Source organism: Oncorhynchus kisutch, linkage group LG5, assembly GCF_002021735.2.
Source record: "Oncorhynchus kisutch isolate 150728-3 linkage group LG5, Okis_V2, whole genome shotgun sequence".
Classification (NCBI taxonomy): Eukaryota; Metazoa; Chordata; class Actinopteri; order Salmoniformes; family Salmonidae; genus Oncorhynchus; species Oncorhynchus kisutch.
In genome coordinates, this window is record NC_034178.2 from 58,450,178 (window position 1) to 58,478,059 (window position 27,882).

Consider the following 27,882-nt stretch of genomic DNA (forward strand, 5'->3'; position numbering starts at 1 on the left):
TACGTTTGGTATGGTTACATAAGACAGAGGATTACTTAAGGAAAAAACTAATCATACCAATTTGAGTGGAGCGGATTTAGCGCCAGTCATTTATTTTTTAAAGCAACAACAAAAAAGGATCATACAGTGAGTGAAACATTCAAAAGTGAAGCCTCCCCCATTTTAAGAACTGTCCAAATGTGGGGAGAAGATAATGACAATGTCTCATTTGTCGCAAATGTACACCCTGCAGTAACCCTTCTTCCATGACATTCTTGTAAACTAGCAAAAAGATGTGTCTCATCTCAGTCCATCAGTCTAGAACATGAAATCTGGGTCATCATGTCCATGAGTCCATCTGTCTCACTGTTAGCCATCATGGTGGTTACCCTACATAGCGATAACAGTCCTACACTATATAGCGACTCCCTACACAGTGACAGTAGTTGCGCTAGCTGTGGCTGTGGTGAGGGGGGCCAAGGCGGCATTGTTGATTGTGACCTGTCCTTGTGGTGAAACCTTAGTCAGTCGGTGCTCCTTGTTCTGGGAACAGCTTCGGGCACAGAGCTTGCAGGAGGCGCAGGCTGAGTTACAGCAGGGTAGGAAGCGGCAGACAATGATCCTGCAGAGGAACCAGCCTGGAGACCAGCACCACCAACACAGCAGGACCAAACCAGCTATCACACCCAGGATGATGAAGAGCGCCAGCAGAGACAGATAGGGTGGAGAGTCTGGGGGAGCGTGGAGGGGTGAGAGTAGAGTACTGTTAGCAATGGGGTCTGCATGCAATTTTTGGCCAATCTCCAACCTTCCATTCTTAAGCAAAATACTGGAGAAATGTGTTTTCAAACAGCAAAATTATTTTTTAAGTGCCAACTATATTTTTGAAAAAATCCAATCTGGTTTTCGAGCCCACTACAGCACAGAGACAGCCTTAGTTAAAGTTGGCTGTACTCTTAGATTTAAGTGCAGCATTCAGCAGTGTTGACCATGATGTCCTTCTGGACAGATTGGAGAGGTGGGTTGGCCTCTCTGGTCCAGTTCTAAATTGGTTTAGGACCTATTTATCCGGTCAAGAGTTTTTTTGTCACCCTTGGTGAACATACTGTAACTCAGAGAAAGGGGGGTGGGGTGCAGCGATCTAAGGCACTGCATCGCAGTGCTGAGGCGCCATTACAGCCTTGGGTTCGATCCCAGGCTGTGTCACAGCCAGCCGTGACCGGGAGCCACATGGGGTGGCGCACAATGGGCTCAGCGTCGTCCGGGTTAGGGGAGGATTTGGCCGGGGGGATTTCTTTGGCTCATGCTCTAGCGACTCCTTGTGGTGGGCCGGGCGCCTGTAAGCTGACATTGATCGTCAGTTATGACGGCTTGATGGGTCATGTTTGGAAGACACATGACTCTCAACCGTTGCCTCTCTCTCGAGTCCGTTGGGGAAATGCAGCAATGAGACAAGATTGTAACTACCAATTGGATATCACGAAAAAAGGGGGTAAAAAACAACAACATAGCATTGATTTTCACTGCTACGTAATTCATTTCAAGATTATTCTATTGGTTTTTAAATCAATCCACAATTGTGCACCCCAATACACATCAAACATGCTTTTAAGTTATTTACCCAGTAGGTCCCTCAGGTCCTCTGGCACTGGCCTTTTAACTATCCTAAAGCCTAGGACCAAGAGGCATGGAGATGCAGCCTTTAGTTATTAGGTGTTATTACGTGCTCCACTAAGGCAGTTATTTATCTTATAACTTGTCCTTGTGGTAAAAATTATGTAGGTAAAACAAAGCGCAAATTAAAAGTACGTATCTCAGAGCATCGTAGCACCATTAGGTATAAAAACTTTACTTATCCAGTTGCGGCCCACTTCTTGGAGGCAGGCCACTCGATTTCGTCTCTGCGTTATATTGGCATCAAACATGTCACCCTCCCTAGGAGAGGGGGTGACCTTGATAATTTATTGTTAAAGACCCTTGCTTCCTTCGGTCTCAACGTAGACTTTGATCTGAAGCCATTCTTGTGATTATTGTGACTTTGCCATTGTAATTGTTTGTAAGCTTGTGTAGTCAAATGAATCTATGATCGTATGCTATCCATTTGTTGTTGGTATGTTGTTCTTTGTATGACATTTTCATATTTGATTATTAACCAATGATATTAGGCCACTCTTGGCCATGATTACAGACACCTGTGTCTTTTGACACTATATAAACGAGTCATCCCGCAGTGTTTGTGACTATATCCTGATGAAGGCAGCTTGGCTGTTGAAACGTTGGTAATTATATTTTTGCATCTGAGCTCCTAGAGTGTGCGGCTCTCTTTTATTTTCAAGTTTTCTACTCCGCTAGCCAGCACCTCGTCTTAATAGGTGTGCGTTTATTTTTCTTCTAGAGCCTTTAGTTATTATACCTGCAGCCTTTGGAATAGAGAACCTGAGGGGAGGCTGAATCTGTGGACATAATTAAAAGAGATCTTGAAACATCCTTTTAGCTTTGCTTTTTGGTTGTTCAGTTTGTGTCATTCTTTTGATTTGTATCTTTGTATAGTGTATCTTTGTATAGTAAATATTTTAGCTTTAATTTTCATTGTTTTTATTCGTTGCTTCCTGTAAAGCACATTGCATTGCATTCCATGCCTGAAATGTGCTGTATAAATAAAGCTTTATTTTATTTTGAATAGTACAAACATCAGAATGCTTTGTTGCCAAATCACAGAAAATACTTTTCCTTGTAGTCAATGTTGATCCATTCATCCCTTAATTTAGGCAGAAAAAAAGACCATTCACACACATATCCTGTTATCACTACTGGCAAATTCCACAGACATTTTTCTCCCCTTAGTCAATTGAATAAAATAATGATTGTGGTCTTGGCTGGATATCTGGTGGTTTGCCACTGAGAAGCCGCCATCACACTTTATTGGTTTACAACCGTTAAGGTTGAAATAAAGACCTATTCGCAGCCCAATTAGTTTTATGCCCCCTATCATGGATATGCTTTGCATTTGAATTAGGTTCCCAAATAGAGTTTACAGACACATACTGTACAATACCCCAACACGGATTTATGCTCCCAAAAATATCTTACCCAGCAGTTAAGAAATAAGGGATCTTTTAGAAAAGCCACTGTGAGATATACTACATGTAAAACACAGAGTTTTGGTTGAGATTGTTATTCTATTAACCTTTCCTTAACCAGGTAAATCTTTGGGAACTAACCTAATGTAGCAGGCAAAGAAAGACACCTGAACAGAGTCCCCACTTCCATTTTTCAGGGGAAACGGAAGTTAGGTTGAAAATACTGTATCCCTGAAAACCAGAAACATCCGCTTTCTTCCAATGCCACTAAGGGTGTTGGGAACTGATCCTTTTATAAAAAACAACCTCCTAGTTGGTCAATAACCTGCATCACATGTAACAGTTGTCACTCACCTGTCACTGAGTCGTGATTGGGTACGCCGTCCGGAGGGTTTAAGACAGGAGGGGTTAGGATCACTGCTGGGGAAGTGGCTTGGGCTGGAGCCAGCTGACCTGCTGAGGAGAGGACACAGGTGTTATTTACCTTCCCTTTAGTAAATAAGGTGACTGAGAACACATTCCAATTTACAGTAACAATATTGAAAAGAGTTGTACAGGATATAAGAGCAGTAGAATAATACAATTGGATGGTCTAGGGTGGCCTAGGGTGGTCTAGGGTGGTCTAGGCTGGCCTAGGGTGGTCTAGGGTGGCCTAGGGTGGTCTAGGGTGGTCTAGGGTGGCCTAGGGTGGTCTAGGGTAGCCTAGGGTGGTCTAGCAATCTAAGCCGCTGCCTCTGGTGCACATATACCGCTGCAGCATGGGTTCGAACCCGGTTACTGCTATTTCAGCACATTCTCCTCTATCTTTCCTCTCTACTTCTGCCCTAACCAATAAACCAAAATATAGTGTATGAACTGTGGAATAGTGTAACATTAGTGAGACTGAGTCTGAAAGGTGTTTGGGGGCCACATAGAACACCTTTAAAGGTTTGTTGAACAGGTAGCTGCACAGGTGTCTTACCTAAGTGACCTTTGCACCCTGAGGGCAGGTGATCCTCCAGGTCGCTCCCGTCCCCACAGTTATCAATGCCCTTGTCGTCACACACCAGACTCACGGGGATACACTTCCCATTGCGACACGGGAAATAAGGTTCGCCGCTGCACGCGGATTGGTTAAAACCTGAAAACGGATAGAGCAAGGTCGTACATTTGATTGGTTACAAACTGCACAAACTACAGCTTATGAGGTGGCTAGGATTGTAATGATGAGCTAGATTTCAACACCGACGTCAGATGACTATAAAACTACAACTAATGAATATGTGGCAAACATCAACGTGTCATGTCTCACCCAGTCTGAAGGAGGTAAAGTCCCCCACAAAGTCCACTCTTGGCTGGGTACCGCGGGTTACCAGACGCAGGGTCAGGTGATTCCCTGTGGACAGCACCGGACGGGGTGGGCTCTTCCCACACAGCGGTGGCCCAATTGGAGGCGAGTTCTTGTCCCGCCCATCATAGAACTGAATGTATGACCCCGCATGACACGGGTCCCTTGGCTCCACCACTGGATTCGAAGGCTCCAATCGGAGGTCCCCGGGGGACTCAGGGAAGAGGGGGGTGGGACTTTGGGGTGCTAAACGAAGCAGGCTGTAGACCAGGAAGAAGCGGAAGTGGAACTGTACCTTCACGGGAAGAGAAGGAAGGGGGGCATGTTTAGGTGACGGACATTGCAAGGAAGATAATGTGTAAAATATTGGGATTATCACCCTAACCCTTGGATCTGAAAGGACTTGATAGGTGTGGGAAGTCAAGGTGGAAATATTATCATATTGCATATACTTATCCAATCCTCTAAGATCTAGGGCTAGGAGTCCATTTGGGATATTGGGCATAAATGTGTAGGGAGCACAAAAAGGGAGGTGGGGGCTGGGTGCGGTTAGTGGTGGGCACCTTGTCCTTGGGGGAGGCCGCCTGCATAGTGAAGTGGCAGTCTGTTCCCATGGTGACAAAGTAGTACTTCTTGGACTCCTGGTGTGAGTTGACAATCATCCCGTTGCCCTGGATGTTCTGGCCACAGAAGTCCACCACGTTGACTGGAGGACAACAAACAGATGAAGAAGTACCATGAAGGAACAAACTACTTGTTTGTGAGGATGTGATGTGTAAACCATTTACTTTCTCTGTTTCTCCACAGTGCCAGAGTCACTGACGTTTATCAAATTATGAGATGAATAATAAAAACTAAGATAAAATAAAACCCAACTGAGTAGGCTACAGCTGATTGTTGCAGGTGAGTAGGTGGAACAAATAGCCAGAACCGGACCTAAACTGCTGCTTCAGACAGCCACTCTGGGCAGTGAGCCATATAATGGGAAGATTTACAACCCCTTCCTGGTTTTATTAGCTGTTTCCCCAGGCAACCCCTGGATCGTTCTGCGCTGACCTCCTGGAATGTTCCAAGGAAGGGGACTGAGGAGCTCTATTGGCGGGAAACAACCAGTTCCACAATACCCCACAGGTAAACACGATGCCCGCAAGAGAAGCACTGTCCAAAACATGGACAACAGCAGAACAGTGAGTCCCCAATAAAGGATTTTACAGTTGAAAAATAAACAGCTCTGGTACTACTGTAGTCCAGTAGGGAAAAGACCAGTAAGAAGGCATGGGGCAACTCCTGATGACACACTCCCATGCACGCTCACACGCAGTAGTGAGCAATACCTCTGAAAACGGCAGCTGCCCCAACCGTACATCCATGTGTTATCCTAATGTCAATCACTGAAAGCTAACATGTATTTATTTAAGCTTTGAATGATTATATGTCATTTATATAATTTGGTGAAGAGTTAGGGACAATACTAAAGTAACTGAATCAATGACTGAAATTCAAATTCTGTATTTGTGAAGGTATAACCACAGAATTAAATAGAACTATCATTATAACTGGTAAAGTTCTGTTATTCCCCCCAAAAATCAAGTCCATAGAGAATGAGCTGAAAATTATTTTTATAATGATTATTTTATTTTCACTCAATAAATCAATAATAAAATAATGTTTATTTCCCAATTATCCGGTTTTGAACATGATAAAAGCATAGAAACATGTCAAAAGTCTGTGGAATACAACATAAGTGAACAAAATATTTTAGGGTGGTTGTCAAAAAAGCCAGAAATATTCCATGAATTAGTGTAGAGATAATTCAAACCCATGTGTAAACTGTTATTTCACAAATTAAGAATAGTCACAAATGAACGTTCAGCAGCGGCCCGAACCCCTGGCGCCATGGACATCCCCTGTATGCATTACTCTCTTATCCATCGGTATGCGCCTGTTTCAATGGCAATTTCTTTTAGAAAGCAGAGTTCAAATCAACAGGTATTTGATAAAGAATAGATATATGCTTCATTACAGTGACGCAAAAAAACACACTGTATTCAGTGACAAAAGCCCAGTGGCGCAATGAGAAAGCCAGGAGCAACAAATAGGCAAAATTATGCGCACCAGGCAGTGCGTCACCGTAATGGCAACAAGTGGCTGAAATGGCGACGGATTACATCTTACAATTGAGCTTCCATCTCCTTACCCGTGTCGATGGCATTGGTCTTGAGTGTCATTATGCTGAGCAGAACAAACCCTTTTGACAGGCTCTGAAGTTTATTCCCCTTGTTGACCATCTTGGTAACCTACTCCCAAGCGCAAAGGATGGTGTTCCACTCTGATGCGCACTTTCCGTGTCACTCAGGCCTGCGTATCTCAAGCCGCAAAGCTGTGTTGCATGTGTGTCTGATTCGGTTTAAAATGATGTTCTTCACAGAAAGCAACCATATTGCAAAATGCACTTTGTGGAGATTAGGTTATCGGTGTGCCAAGAGAAGCGCGGTCTTCATTTGAGGGATATACAAGGTACATTCGCATTTAATGTTTCTGACGCCTTTGGAAGTAGTACTCTTTATCATACTGGCTTTTGTTCCTTTGAAGCCCCCTTCTTTGTCAAATCCATCTACATGTCCTTTGATTTCCATGACAACGGCCCCAAAGCGATGTTTCTTAAGGACGAGCGGTGAGGTATCTGACTAGATGCATCCCAAAGAGGTCTAGTAGCCTATCCTCACTGAACTGTAGCCTCCCATTGGGCAAAAACTGTTTGAATCAACGTTTCCACATCATTTCAATCAAAACATAAATGTGATGATGTTGAATCAACGTGGAGAACTAATTGGATGTGCAAAAACTAATCAATGGAAAGGAATTTCCTTTTTTCACCCTACTTTTAACCTAAATCCAATGACATGGTGAAATTTTTGGTTGATTTCACCAGAGTTGACCAATCAACCAAATGTAAATCAAAAGTAGATGTTGAACTGACATCTGTGCCCAGTGCACTATCACTCCTTTCAGCCTACAACTGCTGCATGCTTTTGCCATTGCTTAAACAGTGGAGTCGGGCCGGATTAAGAAATCATAGGCCCCTGGGCTTGACTAAACCAGGGAAAAAATTATGTTATGGTGTGAATGTTTCTGGCATGGTTTAGGTACACTTGTAGAAGCTATGCCAAGGCACATTGAATCTGTACTGGCAGCTCGTGGTGGCCCAACACCCTTTTAAGACACTTTATGTTGGTGTTTCCTTTATTTTGGCAGATACACTACATGACCAAAAGTATGTGGACAACTGCTCATCGAACATCTCATTCCAAAATCATGGGCATTCATATGGATTGGTCCCCCTTTTGCTGCTTTAACAGCCTCCTCTCTTCTGAGGCTTTCCACTAGATATTGAAACTTGCTTCCATTAGGTAGGGAACTGATGTTGGGCGATTAGGCCTGGCTCGCAGTCACCATTTCAATTCAACCCAAAAGGAGTTCGATGGCGTTGAGGTCAGGGCTCTGTGCAGACCAGTTCTTCCACACCAATCTCAACAAACCATTTCTGTATGGACCTCGCTCTGTGCATTGTCATGCCGAAACAGGAAAGGGCCTTCCCCAAACTGTTGCCACGAAGTTGGAAGCACAGAATCATCTAGAATGTAATTGTCTGCTGTAGCGTTACGATTTCCATTCACTGGAACTAAGGGCCCCAGACCATTATTCCTCCTCCACCAAACTTTACAGTTGGCAGTATGCATTCTCCTGGCATCCGCCAAAACCAGATTTGTCCGTCGGACTGCCAGATGGTGAAGTGTGACTCATCACTCCAGAGAACTACTTTCCACTGCTTCAGAGTCCAATAGCGGCGAGCTTTATACCACTCCAGCCGATGCTTGGCATTGTGCATGGTGATCTTAGGCTTGTCTGTGGCTACTTGGCCATTTCATGAAGTTTCCAACAAAAAGTTTTTGTGCTGATGTTACTTCCAGAAGCAGTTTGGAACTCAGTAGTGAGTGTTGCAAACGAGGACACTTTTTTATGCGCCACGAGCTTCAGCACTCATCAGTCCAGTTCTGTGAGCTTGTGTAGCCTACCACTTCGTTGCTGAGCCATTGTTGCTCCTAGACGTTTCCACTTCAAAATAACAGCACTTACAGTTGACTGGGGCAGCTCTAGCAGGGTAGAAATTTTACGAACTGACTTGTTGGAAAGGTGTCATCCTATGACAGTGCCACATTGAAAGTCACTGAGTTCTTCAGTAAGGCTATTCTACTGCCAATTTGTGTTTATTGATATTGCATGGCTGTGTTCTCGATTTAATACACCACATACTTTTGTATATATAGTGTACTTGTATGTGCTTGTGATAAAACTTAATCCAAAATTGTTTTGTTTTTTATAAACTATTGATCCTTTTGGCTTATGCTCTCTTGTGTATTTTGAACATAGAGAACAGGCTCCTGTGGTTGGATAAACATTTTAAAAAATGTTGGCCTCTTGGGCCCAGTCCATCTCACACAATTGACAATTCACATTTATTTATTATGCAGCTAATTTAAAATCATATATTAATCAGTTAACCACATGGGCACACTACCACCTCTCCTTCCCCCATCTGATGACTAGCAGAGCAGCAGCAGGCTGTCTACACTCATTGAGAGCAGGCTCCTGAGACCTCCTGTGGTTGGCGTTTTTTTTTTTTGCTTCCTCTTGGGCCTGGGCACAGGGGCTTCAGCCCTGGTAAACCTATTAAGGATCAAACCCCCTTTTAATTTTTTAAAATTTTTATAACAATTTTAGCCTAAAATGACATACCCAAATCTAACTGCCTGTAGCTCAAGACCTGAAGCAAGGATATGCAGATTCTTGATACCATTTGAAAGGAAACACTTTGAAGTTTGTGGAAATGTGAAATTAATGTAGTAGAATATAACACATTAGATCTGGTAAAAGTTAATACAAACAAAAAAACATGTTTTCATTTTTCATCTTTGAAATGCAAGAGAATTGCCATAATAGAATATAGCAGTTTAGGCGTAATTTAGATTTTGGCCACTAGATGGCAGCAGTGTGTGTGCAAAGTTTCAGATTGATCAATTGAAGCAATGCAATACTGTAATAATACTATACTGTAATCTGCCCAAATGTGCCAAATTGGTCAATTGATCAATTTAAGTACATAACTATAGAGAACATACACACATGATATGGTAATACAAAATGTAAGTTTACACACTTCCTGGAATGTCATACATGATGGCTCATTAGCTGGATGGCTGGGTGTGGAGCCAGACAGCAGGGGTTCAAACTGTAGAACCCAGTTCCTAAAATATAAAACATTTTTTATCAAACAAAACTATGGTACATTTTATCTCTGGGGATCTCCGGATGACAAATCACAGCAAGATTACTGAATGTAAGTACATTATTTACTTCAGAGGTGAATGTATCAAACCAGTTGCCGTGATAAACCGCCAGTTGCCGCCAAAAGACTCGGAAATAGATGGGACACACTCTTTTAACGCCACTTTGATATAAAGTGATTATCTTAGCATGTTAGGAGAGCATTTTCGCTAACCCTAGCCCTAACCATAGACCGTCATTGTAAATAAGAATAAGAATGGGTTCTTAACTGACTTGCCTAGTTAAATAAAGGTTACACACAATCATTTTGCTAACCAGCTAGGTTAATTATCCTAACCTGCTGCGTAAGATATCCTAACCCTCTACGAAAATGTCACTTCGATATTGAAGTGGCGTGAAAAGAGTTTCCCATTACTAGATACAGACGGGATGAAAAAACATACTGGATGGAGGTTTCTGCAGATCACAGACGAATGTGTCCAATAATGGAGAAGAAAAACTCAAGTGTATTTACTGTCTTTGGAAATGCCCACTGCGATTTGCTCCACCAACCGCCTTTTCTTTGAAAGGGACGTAGCTACGTAGACAACAATGGCACGTCATGCGTAAGTACTTGCGCCTTTCACAAGTTTGAAACTGAAGGATGAAATATTTATTTAAAAACTGACGCAAGGGCGCTAAATCTAAAACAAACTGTGAATAAAATATGAAAATATATTCAGCTGCAAAATCAGAAGTTTGTGATACACGCACGAAAGGTTCGAATGTACATTTAATTCTAAAAAAAAATATGCTAACGTTAGCAAGACATGATGATGGGTAGCTAGTTAGCTTGAGAGCCAGCTAGCTACGCAGTTATTTGCAGTGGGAAATATCTGACAAGCTAGCTAGTAGCTAGCATGATGGTTGGTAGCTAGCTAGCTACAAGCATCAGCTGATCTGATTATAGTGTTATGTTAGAACGTTTAGTTGATGTAATTAAAATATGATTTCATTTGAACTGGTTGCCTGCTGTGCTTAACATTGTATTATTTTTGGGGCGTTTTTCTGCCGCCGACTACTATAGCTAACTATATTTAGCCAGCTGGCTAACTAACGACGTTGAGTGACTAAGTTAGCTGTGCTAACAGGGCAAGTTAAACTAGGCCGGAGCATCCTCGGCACCTCTTTGTCAGGGTACCCATGGTAAGCTCTGTTTTTCTTACAGAATGGCGCCTCGCGTACAGCTTGAGAAAGCAGCCTGGCGCTGGGTCGAGTCGGTGAGACCGGAGGACATACACCGGGAACATATTGAGATAGCTTACCGAATCTGTGTACCGCCGTGCAAGAGGGGAGCATGCAGGTAAATGGGCACACATAGTTAACAATATCGAATTTCTTCAATTCCCATACTTAAAACTTGTCGTTTGTCATATTCACTGCTATAATGTTGCCAGATCGCTAAGACTGAGTTGTGTTGCATAACTATCTTATTTTGTCTGCAATTTGATTATCAAGTAACTAGCTAGTCACTCAGCTGAATGACATGTGCGGTCACAATATGAGATTTCAGCAATGGAAAGATGGGTGAAACACTTCATGACTCATTTCCTTTCCTCAAGTATTTTGATATTCACATTACAGAATGGCATCGGCTTCCTAATGCTTGATGTTATTCTCAAGTTTCAATGCCTGAAACAACTGTCTCTATTTGCTTAAAAAAATGTGTGAAAGAGATGGTTGTTAGGATATTGACATCTCTCCCCCTGACTTTGCTTATAAAGGAGGAATTGTAAAGGGAACCCAAATTGTCTTGTCGGTATTGGGGAACATGCCTGGTTGGGAGAGATCAACGAAAACAACTTCCACAACATTGATGATCCAAATTCAGAGCGCCGGGACAAGGTAGGCCTACATCCACAACATTCATCTTGAACACAGATTTACACCTGCAAGGACTTGCTCCTGCCTGTTTTTAAATACACATGACTTGGGTCTACTTCAAGTTAAATTGTCTGCCTTTTAATCTGCACTGATTTGAAAACACTGGATGAACTTGTCCATCTATCTCACCCCCCCCCCCCCCCCCACCTTTCTCTATCCCCTCTAATTCTCGTCCTCCCCCTCTCTCAGAACACGTTTGTGGGGCTGACGAACCTGGGCGCCACGTGTTATGTCAACACCTTCCTGCAGGTGTGGTTCCACAACCTGGAGCTGCGCAGGACCCTGTACCTGTGTCAGAATGCCCGGGCAGAGGAGCACAACATGGACTCAGGTGTGCTAGCCCTTGAAGATGAGCCCAGATTGTAGGGATGTAATAATTTACCGATACGCATCGGTCCATGGTTCATATGTTTAAAATATAAGTGCATCGGCCCAAACGGATTACTTCCTCTCAACCTTTAAAAAACCAAAATCTTTTGTGACAACTACATCCTGTCCTTCAGTGTCTAACTAAGCATGTAATTGGCGGCAGGTAGCCTCCAGATTAGATTGTTGGCCCAGTAACTAAAAGGTTGCTGGTTCAAATACTGGAGTCGACAAGGTAAACTGTCACTGTGCCCTTGAGCAAGGCACGTGGAGTTGGCACATGTAACAAAAAAAAACACACATTAGCATTACACACTTGTGTGTCACAGGATAAATATAAGCCCCCCCCCCCCCCCAAATAATGACTATTGGGTTGACAGTCATTGATTTAATATTGCATACCAAACAACCCCAGGCAATATCAGTAGCCTAGTGAAACTGCGGTGTGCGCAGCTTCTCGCGCTGACCAACGAGAAGTAGGCCAATTCCTGATCTGGCACATCTACGTGTGCCATTTTGTCAAATGGGCTGAAAATTGTGTTTTACCTGAATAAAAGTAGCCTAAGCTACTGCCGGAGACACAACTCATCTGGTTATACATGCTGATCGGTTGTTCAGGTTCTCCAGCAGCAATGGTTTTGGTAGATTTGGTAGTTTTACTTGAAACAATATATATATATATACACACACACACACTACCGTTCAAAAGTTTGGGGTCACTTAGGAATGTCCTTGTTTTGAAAGAAAAGCATTTTTTGGGGTCAATATTTAAATAACATAAAATTGATCAGAAATACAGTGTAGACATTGTGAATGTTGTAAATGACTATTGTAGCTGGAAACGGCTTTTTTATTTTATGTGTTTTTAAAAAATAGAATATCTACATATTATTATCAGCAACCATCACTCCTGTGTTCCAATTGTGTTAGCTACGCGTACTGGCTCTAACCAGAATAGAAAGAGGAGTGAGGTGTTCGGATCACAAAGAAGAACATTGCTGGAGGAGTGCTTAAGGCTATCTGTCAAGCATGGTGGAGGCAATGTGATGATCTGGGGGTGCTTTGGTGGTGGTAATGTGGGAGATTTGTACAGGGTAAAGGGGATCTTGAAGAAGGAAGGCTATCACTCCCATTTTGCAATGCCATACCATACCCTGTGGATGGCGCTTAATTGGAGCCAATTTCCCCGTACAACAGGACAATGACCCAAAGCACACCTCCAAACTATGCAATAACTATTTAGGGAAGAAGCAATCAGCTAGTATTCTGTCTAAAATGGATTGGCCAGCACAGTCACCGGATCTCAACCCTATTGAGCTGTTGTGGGAGCAGCTTGACTGTATGGTACGTAAGAAGTGCCCATCAAGCCAATCCAACTTGTGGGATATTTCTAAGTGACCCCAACTTCTGAATGTGTGTGTGTTATATCAAATATGAGAGAGTAATTTGATATACAGGGTGAAGTTGATAATTTCTTATTTTCATTGGCTATGTCATAGCAATTGTTTTACAGGTAGATATTGATACATTACTAGCTCTAACACAAAAATGACAAGGGGGGGGGGGCAAAAAGCAAACATTGCCCCCCAACTGATAGTGGGGTGGCTGAACTTCTAGGGACGGCAGGTAGCTTAGTGGTTAGAGAATTGGGCCAGTAATCGAAAGGTTGCCCAGTTTCCCTTATGGCTCAGCCAAGGTGCCTACATCCACCATATACATAATTTACACACACACACCGAAGTCAGCTCAAACAGATGCTGCTCAGAAAGGCCCAGCTCATCAGCAGCAGATTTTAATTTCGAATGGAAAATGAATGTGTTTATGCAACAAATGTTAGTGCATCGAACCAAATCACATCAATTTGTTCCTCTAATCAAACTGGATCGCACAGAATAGTTTCAAACTAAAATGTATTGTTCCTGTATTGTATCGGCGCCCATGTATCTAATGAATCATCTTGAAAAGTTCAACCCAAATTGAAGTCCTCACACCATTTTCCCTTTCTCAGACTATGAGCCTCGCAGCATATGTGAACACCTGCAGTACCTGTTTGCACTGCTTCAGAACAGCAACAGAAGGTACATTGACCCCTCAGGGCTGGTCAAGGCGCTAGGGCTGGACACAGGACAACAGCAGGTAGTCATCTTTTTACATGCTCAGGAAAGTCTGAAGAGTTAACAATGTTTTGGGGAAGCTTAGTTATTTTTATAGTGGGTACAGGAAGAAAAATAAGAATACCATTCAAATGTAATAAACTACAGTATTTTAATTATACTCATTGTCATCTCTATTTCTCTCTCTTGCCTTTCTTTCACATTCAGGACGCTCAAGAGTTCTCCAAACTCTTCCTTTCGCTATTGGAGGACACATTATCCAAACAGAAGAACCCAAACCTGCAGAATGTCATTCAGCTGCAATTCTGTGGACAGATGTCTTACGTCACTGTGTAAGCCAGCACTACATTCACCCATCAACTTTAATCAGACTTAAGTAACATTGGGCTCCCGAATACATGATACAGCGTTCTAAGGCACTGCGTCTCAGTGCTAGAGGCTTCACTACAGACAACCTGGTTAGAATCCAGGCTGTATCACAAACGGACGTGATTGGAAGTCCCATAGGGCTGCGCTCAATTGGCCCAGTGTTGTCCGGGTTTGGCCAGTGTAGGCCGTCTTTGTAAATAAGAATTTGTTCTTAACTGACTTGCCTAGTTAAATAAAAAATAAATAAAAACAATTCTCCAACAACCCAGTGGTAGCTTTATTTGTTAGAATTTGGAATATTCAGGTTGCCATGAGAGATGTCCTTTTTTGCTTTACGGGTTGGTTTTATAAAGTCAAGCGTTTAACTATTTTGTGCTTTGACATCAGTGGTGGTGCCAGTCAGAAATGCAACAGGATTTTTAGTATTTTATTAACATCATAAAGACAGATGAAACTGGGCTGTTAACTGGACTGTTCATGTCAGATTGGACGCTAGGGACTTTTACTAGAGGTTTTCGTTTGTGGCTGCAAAGGTTATGCTTTTATCCGGGCCATGCTTTTGCCATTTTTTCCATTTACGTTTCTTCAACTAGTACCTAGGTTTTAGTCACCTTAACTCAACCCAGACTTCTACACAACACCTTTTCAAACTTCCTTAGAAACAGCAATAACAGATGCAGACTTTGAGTGTCTTAGTCTGGGTTTATGACAGGTGTAACCAGTGTGGCCGCGCTTCTCCACTGCCGTCCCGATACTACGAACTGGAGCTCAACATCCAGGGCCACAAGAACCTTACAGAATGTGTCACAGAGTTTCTCAAGGTAACCTTGCATTCTGACATCACATTAGTCATGAAGATGATGATGCATCATGTTGTTCTTTAAGGCGATTATGCATTATGACAGCATATAGTTCATTAGTTTAACTAATGCATTTTGGCGACACATCGGTTCCCCAAGGTATTAATGCAGTATGACATTGGTTCCCCAAGGTATTAATGCAGTATGACATTGGTTCCCCAAGGTATTAATGCAGTATGGCATTGGTTCCCCAAGGTATTAATGCAGTATGGCATTGGTTCCCCAAGGTATTAATGCAGTATGGCATTGGTTCCCCAAGGTCTAATGCATTATGACATTGGTTCCCCAAGGTATTAATGCAATATGACATTGGTTCCCCAAGGTATTAATGCAGTATGACATTGGTTCCCCAAGGTATTAATGCAGTATGACATCGGTTCCCCAAGGTATTAATGCAGTATGACATCGGTTGCCCATGTTATTAATGCAGTATGACATCAGGGTTATTTCCCCATGGTATTAATGCAGTATGACATCAGGGTTATTTCCCCATGGTATTAATGCAGTATGACATCAGGGTTATTTCCCCATGGTATTAATGCAGTATGACATTGGTTCCCCAAGGTATTAATGCAGTATGACATCAGGGTTATTTCCCCATGGTAATTAATTGATGTAACAGACTGATTGAGTTTTAAAATAACATGTGTGAGTAGTTGGGTTGAACAGTTTAGAGTAATAAAAAAAAATAAAAAAAATGTTTGACCTCCTAGTGTTGACCCTGTGATCGCTCCCTGCAGGAGGAGAAGCTGGACGGTGACAACCGCTACTTCTGTGAGAGCTGCCAGAGCAAACAGAACGCCACTCGACGCATCAAACTGCACAGCCTCCCACACGTACTAAACCTGCAGCTCATGCGTTTTGTCTTCGACAGGTCAGTTTGATTCATTCATTCATTCTGTCGTTTTGTAGAAGGGTCTCTAGTCTACAATCCCTCAGCCCACAACTCAAAACGTACATACCTTCACTAGTAGTGGCCATATGCAGTATCACTAAGGGTCAATGCAACAACTCTAACTTGGTACTGTTGCTGAATGTTGTCTGTCTTCTGATTCCCAGACAAACGGGTCACAAGAAGAAGCTCAACACCTTCATCAGTTTTCCAGAGCAGCTGGACATGGGCCCGTTTCTGGAGGGAAAAGGTATCGCCAGCCTTGCAATGGCTCAACATACTGTCCTCATTCTATAAATGTGGCAGAATATTTAATGATTAAGATACATGACCGAAGTTCTGTGACTATGGTATGATAAAAGCTGACCCTTTACTATGCATTATGACATACAGACACACATAATCCATGCTGTTTGTTTTGGGTCTCTTTGGGTGGCGTCCCCAGAAGATGAGAAGTGTGTGTACGAGCTGAGTGCGGTCCTGATCCACCGCGGGGTCAGCGCTTACTCGGGTCACTACATTGCACATGTGCGAGATGCCCGCACCAGCGACTGGTACAAGTTCAACGATGAGGAGATTGAGAAGATGGAGGGCAAGAAGCTACAACTGGGCATCGAGGAGGACATCGGTGAGCCCCCCTGCTCCTTTCTGCATTAGTCCACTTGTGCCCCCTTAACCTCTTCTCCCCTTCACTTCCCTGAATTGTAGCTGTATTGTTTTGTAATACAGCTTGGTTAAAAACGGACTGTTTGGTGGTAAAATTCCCACACCCACTCCCTTAATAAATCAATGTTTATTTAAAGTGCATCTAAAATCGTAACACTTTACAGTAAAACAACAAATGTCGGAGATAAAATAAAAACCATACAGGAAGAATAAAGGAACTTACCACTCTTCAACATGGCTTCTCTTATACCTGTTCTCTGCTGCTGTTCTGCTCTTTCTCCAGCCGAGACGGTGAAGTCCCAGACCCGTAAGCCCAAGTGCAGTAAAGGATACCACTGCTCCAGGAACGCCTACATGCTGGTGTACAAGTGCCATAGAGAGGAGGACACTGACCCCATGGAGACCAACGTTGACGTGCCAGGTGAGGATCTAACTACTGGACTGCACCTGGTGATGACTGTAGTTCAATACATTATGTACAAGGTAAGAACTGAGCTAGCTGGATAGCTCTAGTGTGTACATCCCTTTGACATACTTTATTAAAATAATCAACCAAAGTTACCACCCAGGGAAAAATAGGTAAGAAGAAATGTGTAGGCGGTTAAAGCTATTCCCCAGTAAGACTTGTATAGTTGTATATTCCCTGCAACTAAAGTCAGCTAGATATGCGTGGTACACTACCTGTTGCTGCAGAGGTGATGTGGTTAGAATGTTGTTTGTATGACCTTTGAACCCAGCAACGGTAGCTGTGATATCAGTGGGAGCCCTCTATCTGTGCCAGGCTTTCTACAGAGGCTGGTGGACCGAGACAACAGGAAGTTTGAGGAGTGGTGCCTGGAGATGGCCGACATGCGCAAGCAGAGCGTCGACAAGGGCAAGGCCAAGCACGAAGAGGTGAAGGAACTCTACGAGCTTTTACCTGCGGAAGACGGTCGGTAAAAACATCCCCTTAGCCCAGCTATCACAATATTGCAATATGAAAGTAGTTATTTGTTCATGATGTTGTATAATGCATTATAACTAGGGCTGTTAAACGATTAAAATAATTAATCGAGTTGATGGCATTAGTTATTGCAATTTTTTAATGTGCTCAAATTTGGCCCTAAAATATTTTTCCGTTTAATTAGCAGTGCATTGAGTTACAGGCATACTATGTTTTGATTTGTAAGGGATGGAAACACAAAATGATCTACATCCGAATGTTTTAATAGCATTTTCCCCTTAAACACAAGTCACTGTAACGTACAGCTATTTATGCTCCATATGTTTAAGTTGGCCTACTCTCATCAATGTTCTTGAAGTTTAACACTTATGCACAACACAAAGCTAAGTACTGTTACTGCTGCAGGCATTCTAAATGAGTGACTACAGGAAAAACCTGGCTCTATGGATACAAAGAGCTTTTACATTTGTCCAACAATCTTATGAAAACACTGTAACCATCTGTACTGTTCAGGGCCCTGTTTCCCAAAAGCATCTTAAGGCTAATAAGTTCATTGTTAGAACCTTCATAGGAGCCTTGTTAAATCTCCCAGCTGTTTCCCTAAACGCTCGTTATTAACGTTGCACTTGAAAACGCTCGTAATTTAACGCCTGCCTCAGATCACTCGAAGAAGTGCGTCGTTAGATGCTTTTTGCCCTCCCGCGTCACTTTATACACAGAAAATATACTACAAACACAGAATCCCGTGGTTTAACTGTCTCTCTGTGACTGCCGATAACTTCAGAACATAGTTGACTACAAATACAAAGTTGCCAATGTCTACAATTGATAGAAACATGCAAAATATAAAAATATGTGTCAAGTGAAAACCGAGATGACGGCATTAAAATATAAATAGTAGACTATAGGCCTATTTCATTCATATTAAAATAAATATAATGTTCAATCTATCGAGTTATAGTTTGCTACTTGTAGGCAAGTCAACATCGACACATGCTCCAACAACGCACTTAGCGACTGTTCTCTATGCATGGTGTTTTGGGGAACGCATATTAGATCTTCGGCAATTGTAGGAAAGATGCGTCATTAAAACACTCCTAAGCCTAAGTTGCATCACTATCGGGGAAACTGGGCCCAGATAACTTTAAGTAGCCTATTCCTTCTCAGTTCTTCCTGTGCCATCCAATTTTGTGATCAAGTTATCAGGTTGCTAGCTAGAGGCACACGGTCTTCAGCGACATAAAGGCACAAGTATTGGCTGTAGTTGTGCGCTTTAAAAGGGTCAGTGTGGAAACACGCTTCAAAGGTCCGTCCGGTAAAGAAATGGAGTTGCGATTAATGGCGTCAGAAATAATTTGCGATAATTTGAGATAATTTTTACAGCCCTAATTATACCACATCCCTGGTATGCTATGCAGGTGCATTAACAGTAGCTATGCTTACTTTGTAAAGAAACAAAGTCACACAAGAATATAGCTCAGGTATTTACAATAAATGTTGTACGAGTGCAAATACTGTGTGTTGCCCATTTTCTTTATCCAGAGTTATTTTGCCCAGCACTGAAGTTCAACTAAGATGTCCATCTTACAAGGTTGTGGTCCGGGTTGAGTGTTTCATGTTTGTGTGTTTGTTTCAGGCCAGCAGTATGAGTTTGTGCCTCTGGAGTGGTTGAAGAAATGGCTGGACGACTCGACGGTCACTAAAGAAATCGACAATGGCAACTTCCTCTGTTCTCATGGTAAACTTCACCCAGACAAGGTGGGGGAGGCCAAGAGGATCTCTGTTAAGGCAGCAGAGCTTCTCTTTGACAGATACGGCGGAGGACCCAGACTAGATGGTAAGAGACATTGCTGATATGCATGGATAGTCTCAGCTCCTCTCTGTGACCTCTGACCTTGTGTGTGTGACCCTGTATCCAGGGTCAACTCTCTGTGAGGAATGTGTGGGCCAGAGATGCAGGGTGCTGCGGCTAAAGAACCAGCTGGCTGAGGACTACAAAGAAGTCACCAACCTTGTCAAGGGCCCGCCCAAAAGGTAACCACTCACTCACATTAATGGCTACGTTTTGTGTTCGTAAAACAGTCCTCGCAGTGCAGAATGTTAGACAAAATAACAGTATATTTTATTGATCCAGACATGTTTTTAGTACTGCAGCTAGCGATTGCAGTTTGCAGTTTGCAATGTGTGTATGTTCTAATATCTCACCCCTATCTGACAGTGATGAGGGGTACTGGGTGGGCAAGACGTCTCTTCGGAGCTGGAGACAGCTGGCCTTGGAGCAGCTGGATGAGGACGAGGAGGAGACCAAACACATCGACGGCAAAACCAACGGAGAGGGACCAGAGATCACTGCTACTAAAGGTACACAAACCAGCAGAGGTCACAGAGTACAACTTGAAAAACTACTTGTCACAATGACATGTGGAGTAGGTAACTACAATATTATTAGAATCATGTCAGAAATAACATATTCACCTCCTTTGTGCGGAGATCATGATTGATTAGATTGGTTATTGCTGTCTGGTTCTTTATCAGTGTGGCCCAGTATTGTTTGACTATTGCTGTCTGATTCCAGAGTACGGCCCAGAGAACCAGGATGAAGATGAGGAGGAGATGAAGACCTTCAACGAGGACATCCTCTGTCGGCATGGTGGCCTGAGTATCCTGGAGAGCGAGAGGCGGCTGGTGACGGAGGAGGTGTGGTCCAAACTGAGGGTGTATTTCCCCAGAGCCCCCCAGTTCACCCAGCTACAGGAGCCCTGTCAGCAGTGCCTGGTAAGAAGGGATGGACCGAGGTGGTGGGAGGGATAGAGATACTGTTGTCTCTCTCTCCCTACTCCTCTCTAGCCTTGTAAATGGAAATACCAAATTGAGCTGATCACATTCCTTTTAGCTGTGTGATATCCCTGTGGGTTTTCCTGTAGAGGCTGGAGCGTGAGGGGAAGGAGAATGAGGCTCTGAACAGGATGATGGCGTCAGAACAGAAGAGCTCCCTCCTCAACCTGTTCCAGGAGAAGAACAGACCCACACTCACTAAGTGGCCGCAGGTAATAACTGTTAGTGCACAGGTAATAACAATATCGACTAATTTTTGGTGAGTGGATATTTACAAGCGAATATGAACGAGACATTGTGCAAATTAACAAAGTTTTGACGTATGCTTGTCTGAAGGAAGAACAGTCCTGGCTCTGGAGCAGCATGTGTACACGCTGTGTCTGTGGAGTCGCTAGGGTAACTGGTCTGCCTGCTCTGCTCAGAGAATGCCTGGGGGGAGCAGATGGGCCGAGAATGGAGAGGAGAAAAAACGCAAGGAAATCAAGATGATTTGGCAGCGGTACAGATTTCTCAAACACAGCAGAAAACTAACGCTGTGATGTCCGTCTCATTCATTCAGCCACTTACAGTGGCAAGAAAAAGTATGTGAACCCTTTGGAAATACCTGGATTTCTGCATAAACTGGTCATACAATTTGATCTGATCTTCATCTAGGTCACAACAATAGACAAACACAGTCTGCTTAAACTAACAACACACAAACAACTATACGTGTTCATGTCTTTATTGTACACACTGTGGGAAAGTATGTGATCCCTTGGATTTAATAACTGGTTGACCCTCCTTTGGCAGCAATAAACTCAACCAAATGTTTTCTGGAGTTGCGGATCAGACCTCCACAACGGTCAGGAGGAATTTTAGACCATTCCTCTTTACAAAACTGTTTCAGTTCAGCAATATTTTTGGGATGTCTGGTGTGAACTGAGGTCATGCCACAGCATCTCAATTGGGTTGAGGTCAGGACTCTGACTGGGCCACTCCAGAAGGCGTATTTTCTTTTGTTGAAGCCATTCAGTTGATGATTTACTTCTATGATTTGTGTCGTTGTCCTTTGCATCACCCAACTTCTGTTGAGCTTCAATTGGCGGATAGATAGTTTAAATTGTCAACAGAATATTTTGCCAGTAGCACTGTGGAACATCCAGGTGCACTTTTGCAAACTTCAGACGTGCAGCCATGTTTTTTTGGACAGCAGCGGCTTCTTCCGTGGTGTCCTCCCATGAACACCATTCTTTTTTAGTGTTTTACGTATCATAGATTCGTCAACAGGGATGTTATCATATTCCAGAGATTTCTGTAAGTCTTTAGCTTCCATTCTAGGATTCTTAATCTCATTGAGCATTTTGCGCTGTGCTCTTGGTCATCTTTGCAGGACGGCCACTCCTAAGGAGAGTAGCAACATTGCTGAACTTTCTCCATTTATAGACAATGTCTTAACGCGGACTGATGAACATCAAGGCTTTTAGAGATACTTTTGGAACCCTTTCCAGCTTTATGCAAGGCAACCATTCTTAATGGTTCACATCAGGCAATGCTTCTTGTGAATAGCAAACTCACATTTTGTGAGTTTATTTATAGGGCAAAGCAGCTCTAACCAACATCTCAATGATTGGACTCCAGGTTAGCTGACTCCTGACTCCAATTAGCTTTTGGAGAAGTCATTAGGGGTTCACATACTTTTTCCAACCTACTGTGAATGTTTAAATTATGTATTCAATATAAAGACCTGCCAACATGCACGCATTTTGCGTACCAACTACACAATTCTCTGTCCATGTACGCAGGTACGAGATCCGAGTTAAAAGTACGCACAAATGAATAGGGCCTGATATATATTTTTTTTAAACATTTAAAAAAAAATTTAATCCACTGAGTAAATCTAACATCTCGATTCTCGAGCAGTAACACACAGACATGTACGGAGTTTGTGTCAACGGACATGGAAATTATTTTTTCGACGTAGCTACCGGGTGTCTGCCCCCCCTGTTTGTTGTGATGCTGAGTTTGCTGACTGTCAGCTGTACGTAAACACATGGACAAATCTCTTTTCGACTCCGTGTGTTGTGGAAAGGTAAACACTAATTGTTTCAAGCTAACGTTAGCGAACATAATATGGACATTCAGTGGGCTCTAAAGTGCCAGCAGTTCACTCGCATTTGCTAGTGAAATAAATTAAATGCAAATACGAACAATAACTGGTCGCATTTGTGCGAGTGTGATATACATTTAATTCTGCGTCCAATTAGTTGTATTTTCCAAGTAACATTACGAGGATCACGCAACCTGATATACTGTATCTGCAATTATGATCCACGTCACAAAAAGCATTTCAAAAGTATAATCAAAATAAATATAAACATATTGGCATTAAATGGAATCGGGAGTTTAGAAGACTGTGCGATGTAGAATGAATGAGTGTCCGGTATTGGCTATAGAGGCAATGATTCTAAAATGCCTTTGCCGTAGATTTGAGATGTTATCAATTTCGAAAATCGGAAATGATGTATTCGCTGCAAAGAATACAATGGGCACCTTAGGCTGAAACACCGGACTCTAGCGAACTGCGTTCAGATTCCCTTTGCGGTAGCCTACTTAAGCTTTGTGTAGCCAGTTTGCGGTCTGTATCGATGCGATCATTTGTTTTTATGTTTTCAAAGTGGTTTTTCTTTTTGTGTTAATTAGGAACCGTGTCTTTAAAGCGACCAGACTCACAAACAGCGCGCGTGCAGGGAAAGAACCCAATTCGGCGGGTGCTACAAGCCGAGTTGAATCTCCAATTTGCTGCTTGCATCTGGTGCTCTAAAAAGTTGGGACTGGTTTGGCAATAATTTGGCAATAATTTGTGTGTTATTAGTTTAAGCACACTGTCTATTGTTGTGGCTTAGATGAATATCAGTTCAAATTTGATGACCAATTTATGCAGAAATCCAGGAAATCACAAAGGGTTCACATACTTTTTCTCACAGAGAAAAATTATGAAACCCATAAGAAATATACTGCTGTGTTTTATAAAAGCAAATTTGAAATGCTTCTTATTGTAATTTCTGCTCGACACAGACAAATGTTGCTTCAGTTGCACTTCTCCACTGGATGAGAATTCACAAACCAACAGCACTCTGATGTGTAGCTACCTTTCTCCGCTACTTCTCAGTGTAGCCGAATGTTGTACGAATGTATTTTCTGTGAAGGAAAACTGTAGTTGCACTCCCCTGATAACTCTGTTGAAGCATAAACACACTGACTTTCAATATAAAACACGACCCCTGTCAATACACAGCTGGACTCACCTGCTCCCACTTTCTCCTGTTGTGCTATTTACAAAGAAATATGTGACTGGCTCATTTGTTCTGGGGAACTGTTTTATAATGTAAAATAATTTGAGCTGTGAAATGAATGCAATCTGCAACTCCTAACGTATTGTACAAGTTGACTGCAGGTATTTACTTAAAAAGTAGCTACAATTGGGGCCTCCCGAGTTGTGCAGGGTCTAAGGTACTGCATTGCACCGTCGTCCGGGTTAGGGGAAGGTTTGGCCGGCAGGGATGTCCTTGTCCTATCGTGCACTAGCGACTCCTTTTGCGGGCCGGGCGCAGTGCGTGCTGACACGGTTGCCAGGTGTACAGTGTTTCCTCCAACACATTGGTGCGGCTGGCTTCCGGGCTTAAGTGGGCATTTTGTCAAGAAGCAGTGCGGTTGCCTTGTGTTTCGGAGGACACACGGCTCTTGACCTTTGACCTTGAGCTGCAGTAATGAGACAAGACTGTAACTACCAATTGGACACCACGAAATTGGGGAGAAAAAGGGGTTAAAAAAAAGAGCTACAATTATTAAAATGTATGTAAAAACTTCAAAAATAGTTACGTTATTGACCATCCTGTGGCTTTTTCCAAATACCCCGGTATACTGCCCAAGCCTACTAGACAAGTAATAAGTTAGTACACGTGTAATAACACAAGTTATTACATGAGTAATTACAGTATGTACACTGGTAATAACACAGGTAATAATGGTTATTGCACAGGTAATAAGAGGTATTAACAGTTTGTGCACTTACATAGATATCTTATTGGCTGAACTGAATATATTTGTTGATGACATGTTGACATACTGATGAATCCAATCTTTGTTTTAGGAGACGGACATTCTCTACATAGTTCCTCTGTTTTTTGTGGACGAGTGGAGAAAGTTCATCAGGTAAGTCCAGTCCTAATCCTATAGTTTGTTTTTTGAGTGCTTCACCATTCAAACTGCCAAATGAATGACTTCTCTCATCCCCTCCCTCCCTCTCTGTAGGAGGCCCACTAAGACCACCCCAGTGTCTAGCGTGGGGAACAGTTTGCTCCTTTGTCCCCATGGAGGCTTCATGTTCACCCATGACTCCATGTTGATGGGAGACGCCCAACAGTGAGTGACTTCACTGACCTCTGTCTGACCCCTCTCGACCCATGTTGTTTTCATGTTTTATACAGCGCTGCTCTGGTCTTCATCATGCATCCCTCCTGGTCTCATGTTGTGTTTTATACTGCTCTGGTCTTCATCATCCATCCCTCCTGGTCTCATGTTGTGTTTTATACTGCTCTGGTCTTCATCATCCATCCCTCCTGGTCTCATGTTGTGTTTTATACTGCTCTGGTCTTCATCATCCATCCCTCCTGGTCTCATGTTGTGTTTTATACTGCTCTGGTCTTCATCATCCATCCCTCCTGGTCTCATGTTGTGTGCTGTTCCCTCTGCACAGTATAGCTCTTCTCTGGCCCGGTGAATGGGAGGTGATCAGCAGACACTTCCTGGTTGATCAGCCAATCTCCATCTGCAGGATCAGTCAGGCCACACCCAACGGCTCCAGTGTGGAGTACACCACCCAGCCTGGTGAGATTTAAGTCCTTATGATTTCCCTCAACTGTGTGACTTAATGCTTTTATTATGTTATGATTCTTTGAGAACTGTGCAGAGGAACTGTTTGACTGTGTTTGTGTTCTGTGTCCAGAGCTTTGTAGGGACTGCAGAGAAGGCTTCATCTTCCAGCAACAGAGGGACATGAGAGAGTATGCACAAGCCACAGTCTACGTCCGCAAGGTCATAGACGACAAGAGAGTGAGTGTCTTTCTCTCCCCTTCCCCTCTTTAGGAAATATGTCTGTCACAGAGTGTAATATGCAAATAGTATGAATCTCCAGAGAAGAATACAACTGCCTTCCTATTTAGCTAATGGAGGCAGCTCCTGAGGTGAATGTGAGTGGGTCGGAGGCAGAGGATGAGAGGGAGGAGCCTGTTACTAAGGTGGACGGAGAGCGAGACCCTGACTTTAGCCAGGTAGGACACAAACCCCTCACTTCAGTTTCACTTTTTATTACTTATAAGTCTCTAAGAATTGAATGTTTGAGTAATGGTTTTGTGAACTAAGCCATTTACCAATAATGTAGAAGTAAGAAGTGCTGAGAGGATGATTGACATGGATATTGCCCGATGTTTCCCTTGCTTCCTGGTCACATGATGTCTGTCCAGATAGAGGACGGGGCGAAGCGTCAGAGGCTGAGTGACGGCACCATCAGTGCTGCCGCAAGTCCGGCTCCCATGGCCAGTGGCGGCAAATCAGGTATCAGGAGGAGCACAAGGCACAGGAAGCTCCGGGGAGAGAAAGCACTCATCGTCTCAGCCAATCAGACGCTCAAGGAGCTCAAAATACAAGTGAGGGGTTCACCAGTGTTGCCATCGATGGAGGCTTGAATAACCATAATGCATCATCCTTGCTTTTGCTCAACACTGAATCTAAGGATTTCTGATCCCTAACTCTGGGGTGTGTTAATGGTTCTCCCTCAGATCATGCATGCCTTCTCTGTGGCCCCGTTTGATCAGAACCTGTCGATCGACGGCCGGTGTCTAACGGATGACTCTGCCACCCTCGGCAGCCTAGGAGTCATCCCAGAGAGCGTCATCTGTCTGAAGGTATGTACCACATTTATATTAGATTTGATTAGAAACTTGAATTTAAAGTAAAATAAAATTGAATGGGGTAAAGACTAGTATCTAATATGAAAGTGAACACGTCATCATGTCATTACCGGAGACGAGCAGTGAATGGTTTGAAGTTGCTTATTTCTGAATATGCGTTTTGTCTTTTTCTTTCAGGCTGATGAACCCATAGCAGATTATGCAGCATTGGATGACGTTTATCAGGGTATGTTTCTTTTCCTCTCGTTTTTCAATTTTTTTCTCTTCTTTCTTTTGTATACCCTGAATCTTTTGTACACTATGAATTGAAAGATTCCATTTGCTAACAACGGTTTCTGTGTTCTTTTTTCAGTCTGTATGCCTGAAGAAGGATTTAAAGGTACGTTCTGATTGCAATCATGTTTGCATGAATTAGTTTTTTAACCCTGATCTGCAGTATGTGCAGCTGTTATCTTTCACATACAACAACTCAATAAAACATACTGTATGGATCCATTCAGGCACTGGGCTTCTCGGTCACTGAAGAAGGCATGACAGTCTCTGCCCTCGAGGCGGACTGAAGCTGGACAACAAGAATCAAATGCTTGTAGTGTCCATAAATTGGAAAAAAGTGCTTTAATTTTGATTTCTCTTATGTCGTTTTCTAAAGATTTCGTTTTTGTATTTTAAGCTGTGACTGTTGCAAATCCTTTGGTTATTTCTCTGTTAAAATTGATCTGCTGGCTTTTTAATATTTAAAGACGTTTATGCATTCTCTGGGACTTTGTGGTCACACCTGGGCTGTAAGTAGAAACGGGTCATGAGAATCGAGTGTCATCTTCCAATGTGGAACCCAAACTTCTCTTCTGTCTGCTTCCGTAGACTTCTGAGAGGATCGACCCAATTGAATTTTACAAGATACATTTTTTTCGTTCAAAGGAAAATTGTGCTCTCACTGCAAATTTTCTTCAAACATTTAAAGAATGCATGAGCAACTCTTAAATATTGAACATTGTAACTGTTTGGTGGTTTAACATTTAAGTACCTCAAAGTTAACAAAACACTCCCTTGCATTTAGAATAATAAAATATATGTATATTTCTTAAATGAATAAAAAACATTGCACATTTAGATTAGGTTTGTGCTGCAGTCAGAAACCGATGCTGGCCTTGATGTGAACTGTTATTTCATATGGGCAATAAAGTTGTTTTTTCTCCAACAGATTTTCTCACACACACATTGTTTTGGATCT

General features: G+C 42.7%; 2 protein-coding genes across 10 annotated transcripts; one reads left to right on the plus strand and one right to left on the minus strand.

Moving 5' to 3' along the window:
- Positions 1 to 56: 56 nt before the first annotated feature.
- On the minus strand, positions 57 to 17,253 carry LOC109891323 (low-density lipoprotein receptor class A domain-containing protein 2). Of its 5 annotated transcripts, XM_020483770.2 has the most exons (7): positions 10,176 to 10,349; positions 9,605 to 9,692; positions 4,950 to 5,092; positions 4,351 to 4,681; positions 4,021 to 4,179; positions 3,414 to 3,515; positions 57 to 710 (listed from the first exon to the last, which is right to left on the minus strand). In XM_020483770.2, the coding sequence occupies exons 2-7, from the start codon at positions 9,621 to 9,623 to the stop codon at positions 409 to 411; spliced, it is 1,056 nt and encodes a 351-aa protein (XP_020339359.1). In that variant the 5' UTR covers positions 9,624 to 9,692; positions 10,176 to 10,349; the 3' UTR covers positions 57 to 408. The 5 variants fall into 5 exon arrangements, with proteins under 5 accessions (XP_020339359.1, XP_020339361.1, XP_020339357.1 ...); XM_020483772.2 differs by lacking the exons at positions 9,605 to 9,692; positions 10,176 to 10,349 and adding an exon at positions 17,146 to 17,253; XM_020483768.2 differs by lacking the exons at positions 9,605 to 9,692; positions 10,176 to 10,349 and adding an exon at positions 11,037 to 11,290.
- On the plus strand, positions 10,299 to 27,865 carry LOC109891322 (ubiquitin carboxyl-terminal hydrolase 48-like). 5 transcript variants are annotated; one of them, XM_031825509.1, is made up of 27 exons: positions 10,299 to 10,337; positions 10,940 to 11,074; positions 11,496 to 11,616; positions 11,845 to 11,986; positions 14,030 to 14,157; positions 14,343 to 14,467; positions 15,217 to 15,325; positions 16,105 to 16,238; positions 16,424 to 16,506; positions 16,705 to 16,884; positions 17,206 to 17,343; positions 17,704 to 17,853; positions 19,502 to 19,702; positions 19,785 to 19,899; positions 20,084 to 20,226; positions 20,441 to 20,640; positions 20,790 to 20,912; positions 24,833 to 24,894; positions 24,994 to 25,104; positions 25,439 to 25,569; positions 25,688 to 25,794; positions 25,905 to 26,012; positions 26,205 to 26,387; positions 26,520 to 26,645; positions 26,829 to 26,877; positions 27,004 to 27,030; positions 27,152 to 27,865. In XM_031825509.1, the coding sequence occupies exons 1-27, from the start codon at positions 10,324 to 10,326 to the stop codon at positions 27,172 to 27,174; spliced, it is 3,168 nt and encodes a 1,055-aa protein (XP_031681369.1). In that variant the 5' UTR covers positions 10,299 to 10,323; the 3' UTR covers positions 27,175 to 27,865. The 5 variants fall into 5 exon arrangements, with proteins under 5 accessions (XP_031681369.1, XP_031681368.1, XP_020339353.1 ...); XM_031825508.1 differs by having other exon boundaries at positions 10,300 to 10,337; positions 16,702 to 16,884; XM_020483764.2 differs by lacking the exon at positions 10,299 to 10,337 and adding an exon at positions 10,353 to 10,490 and having other exon boundaries at positions 16,702 to 16,884.
- Positions 27,866 to 27,882: the final 17 nt, after the last annotated feature.

Coding starts and splice junctions, on each gene's coding strand:
- LOC109891323 (XM_020483768.2), bottom strand. CDS start 11,070: ATGCTCCCCTCTTGCACGGCGGTACACAGATTCG. Junction 4,682..4,949: donor CGGCCTCCCCCAAGGACAAG/GTGCCCACCACT, acceptor CTTCCCGTGAAG/GTACAGTTCCACTTCCGCTT. Junction 711..3,413: donor CAATCACGACTCAGTGACAG/GTGAGTGACAAC, acceptor ACGCTCCCCCAG/ACTCTCCACCCTATCTGTCT.
- LOC109891322 (XM_031825508.1), top strand. Junction 17,854..19,501: donor GCTTTTACCTGCGGAAGACG/GTCGGTAAAAAC, acceptor TGTTTGTTTCAG/GCCAGCAGTATGAGTTTGTG. Junction 25,105..25,438: donor TTGATGGGAGACGCCCAACA/GTGAGTGACTTC, acceptor CCCTCTGCACAG/TATAGCTCTTCTCTGGCCCG.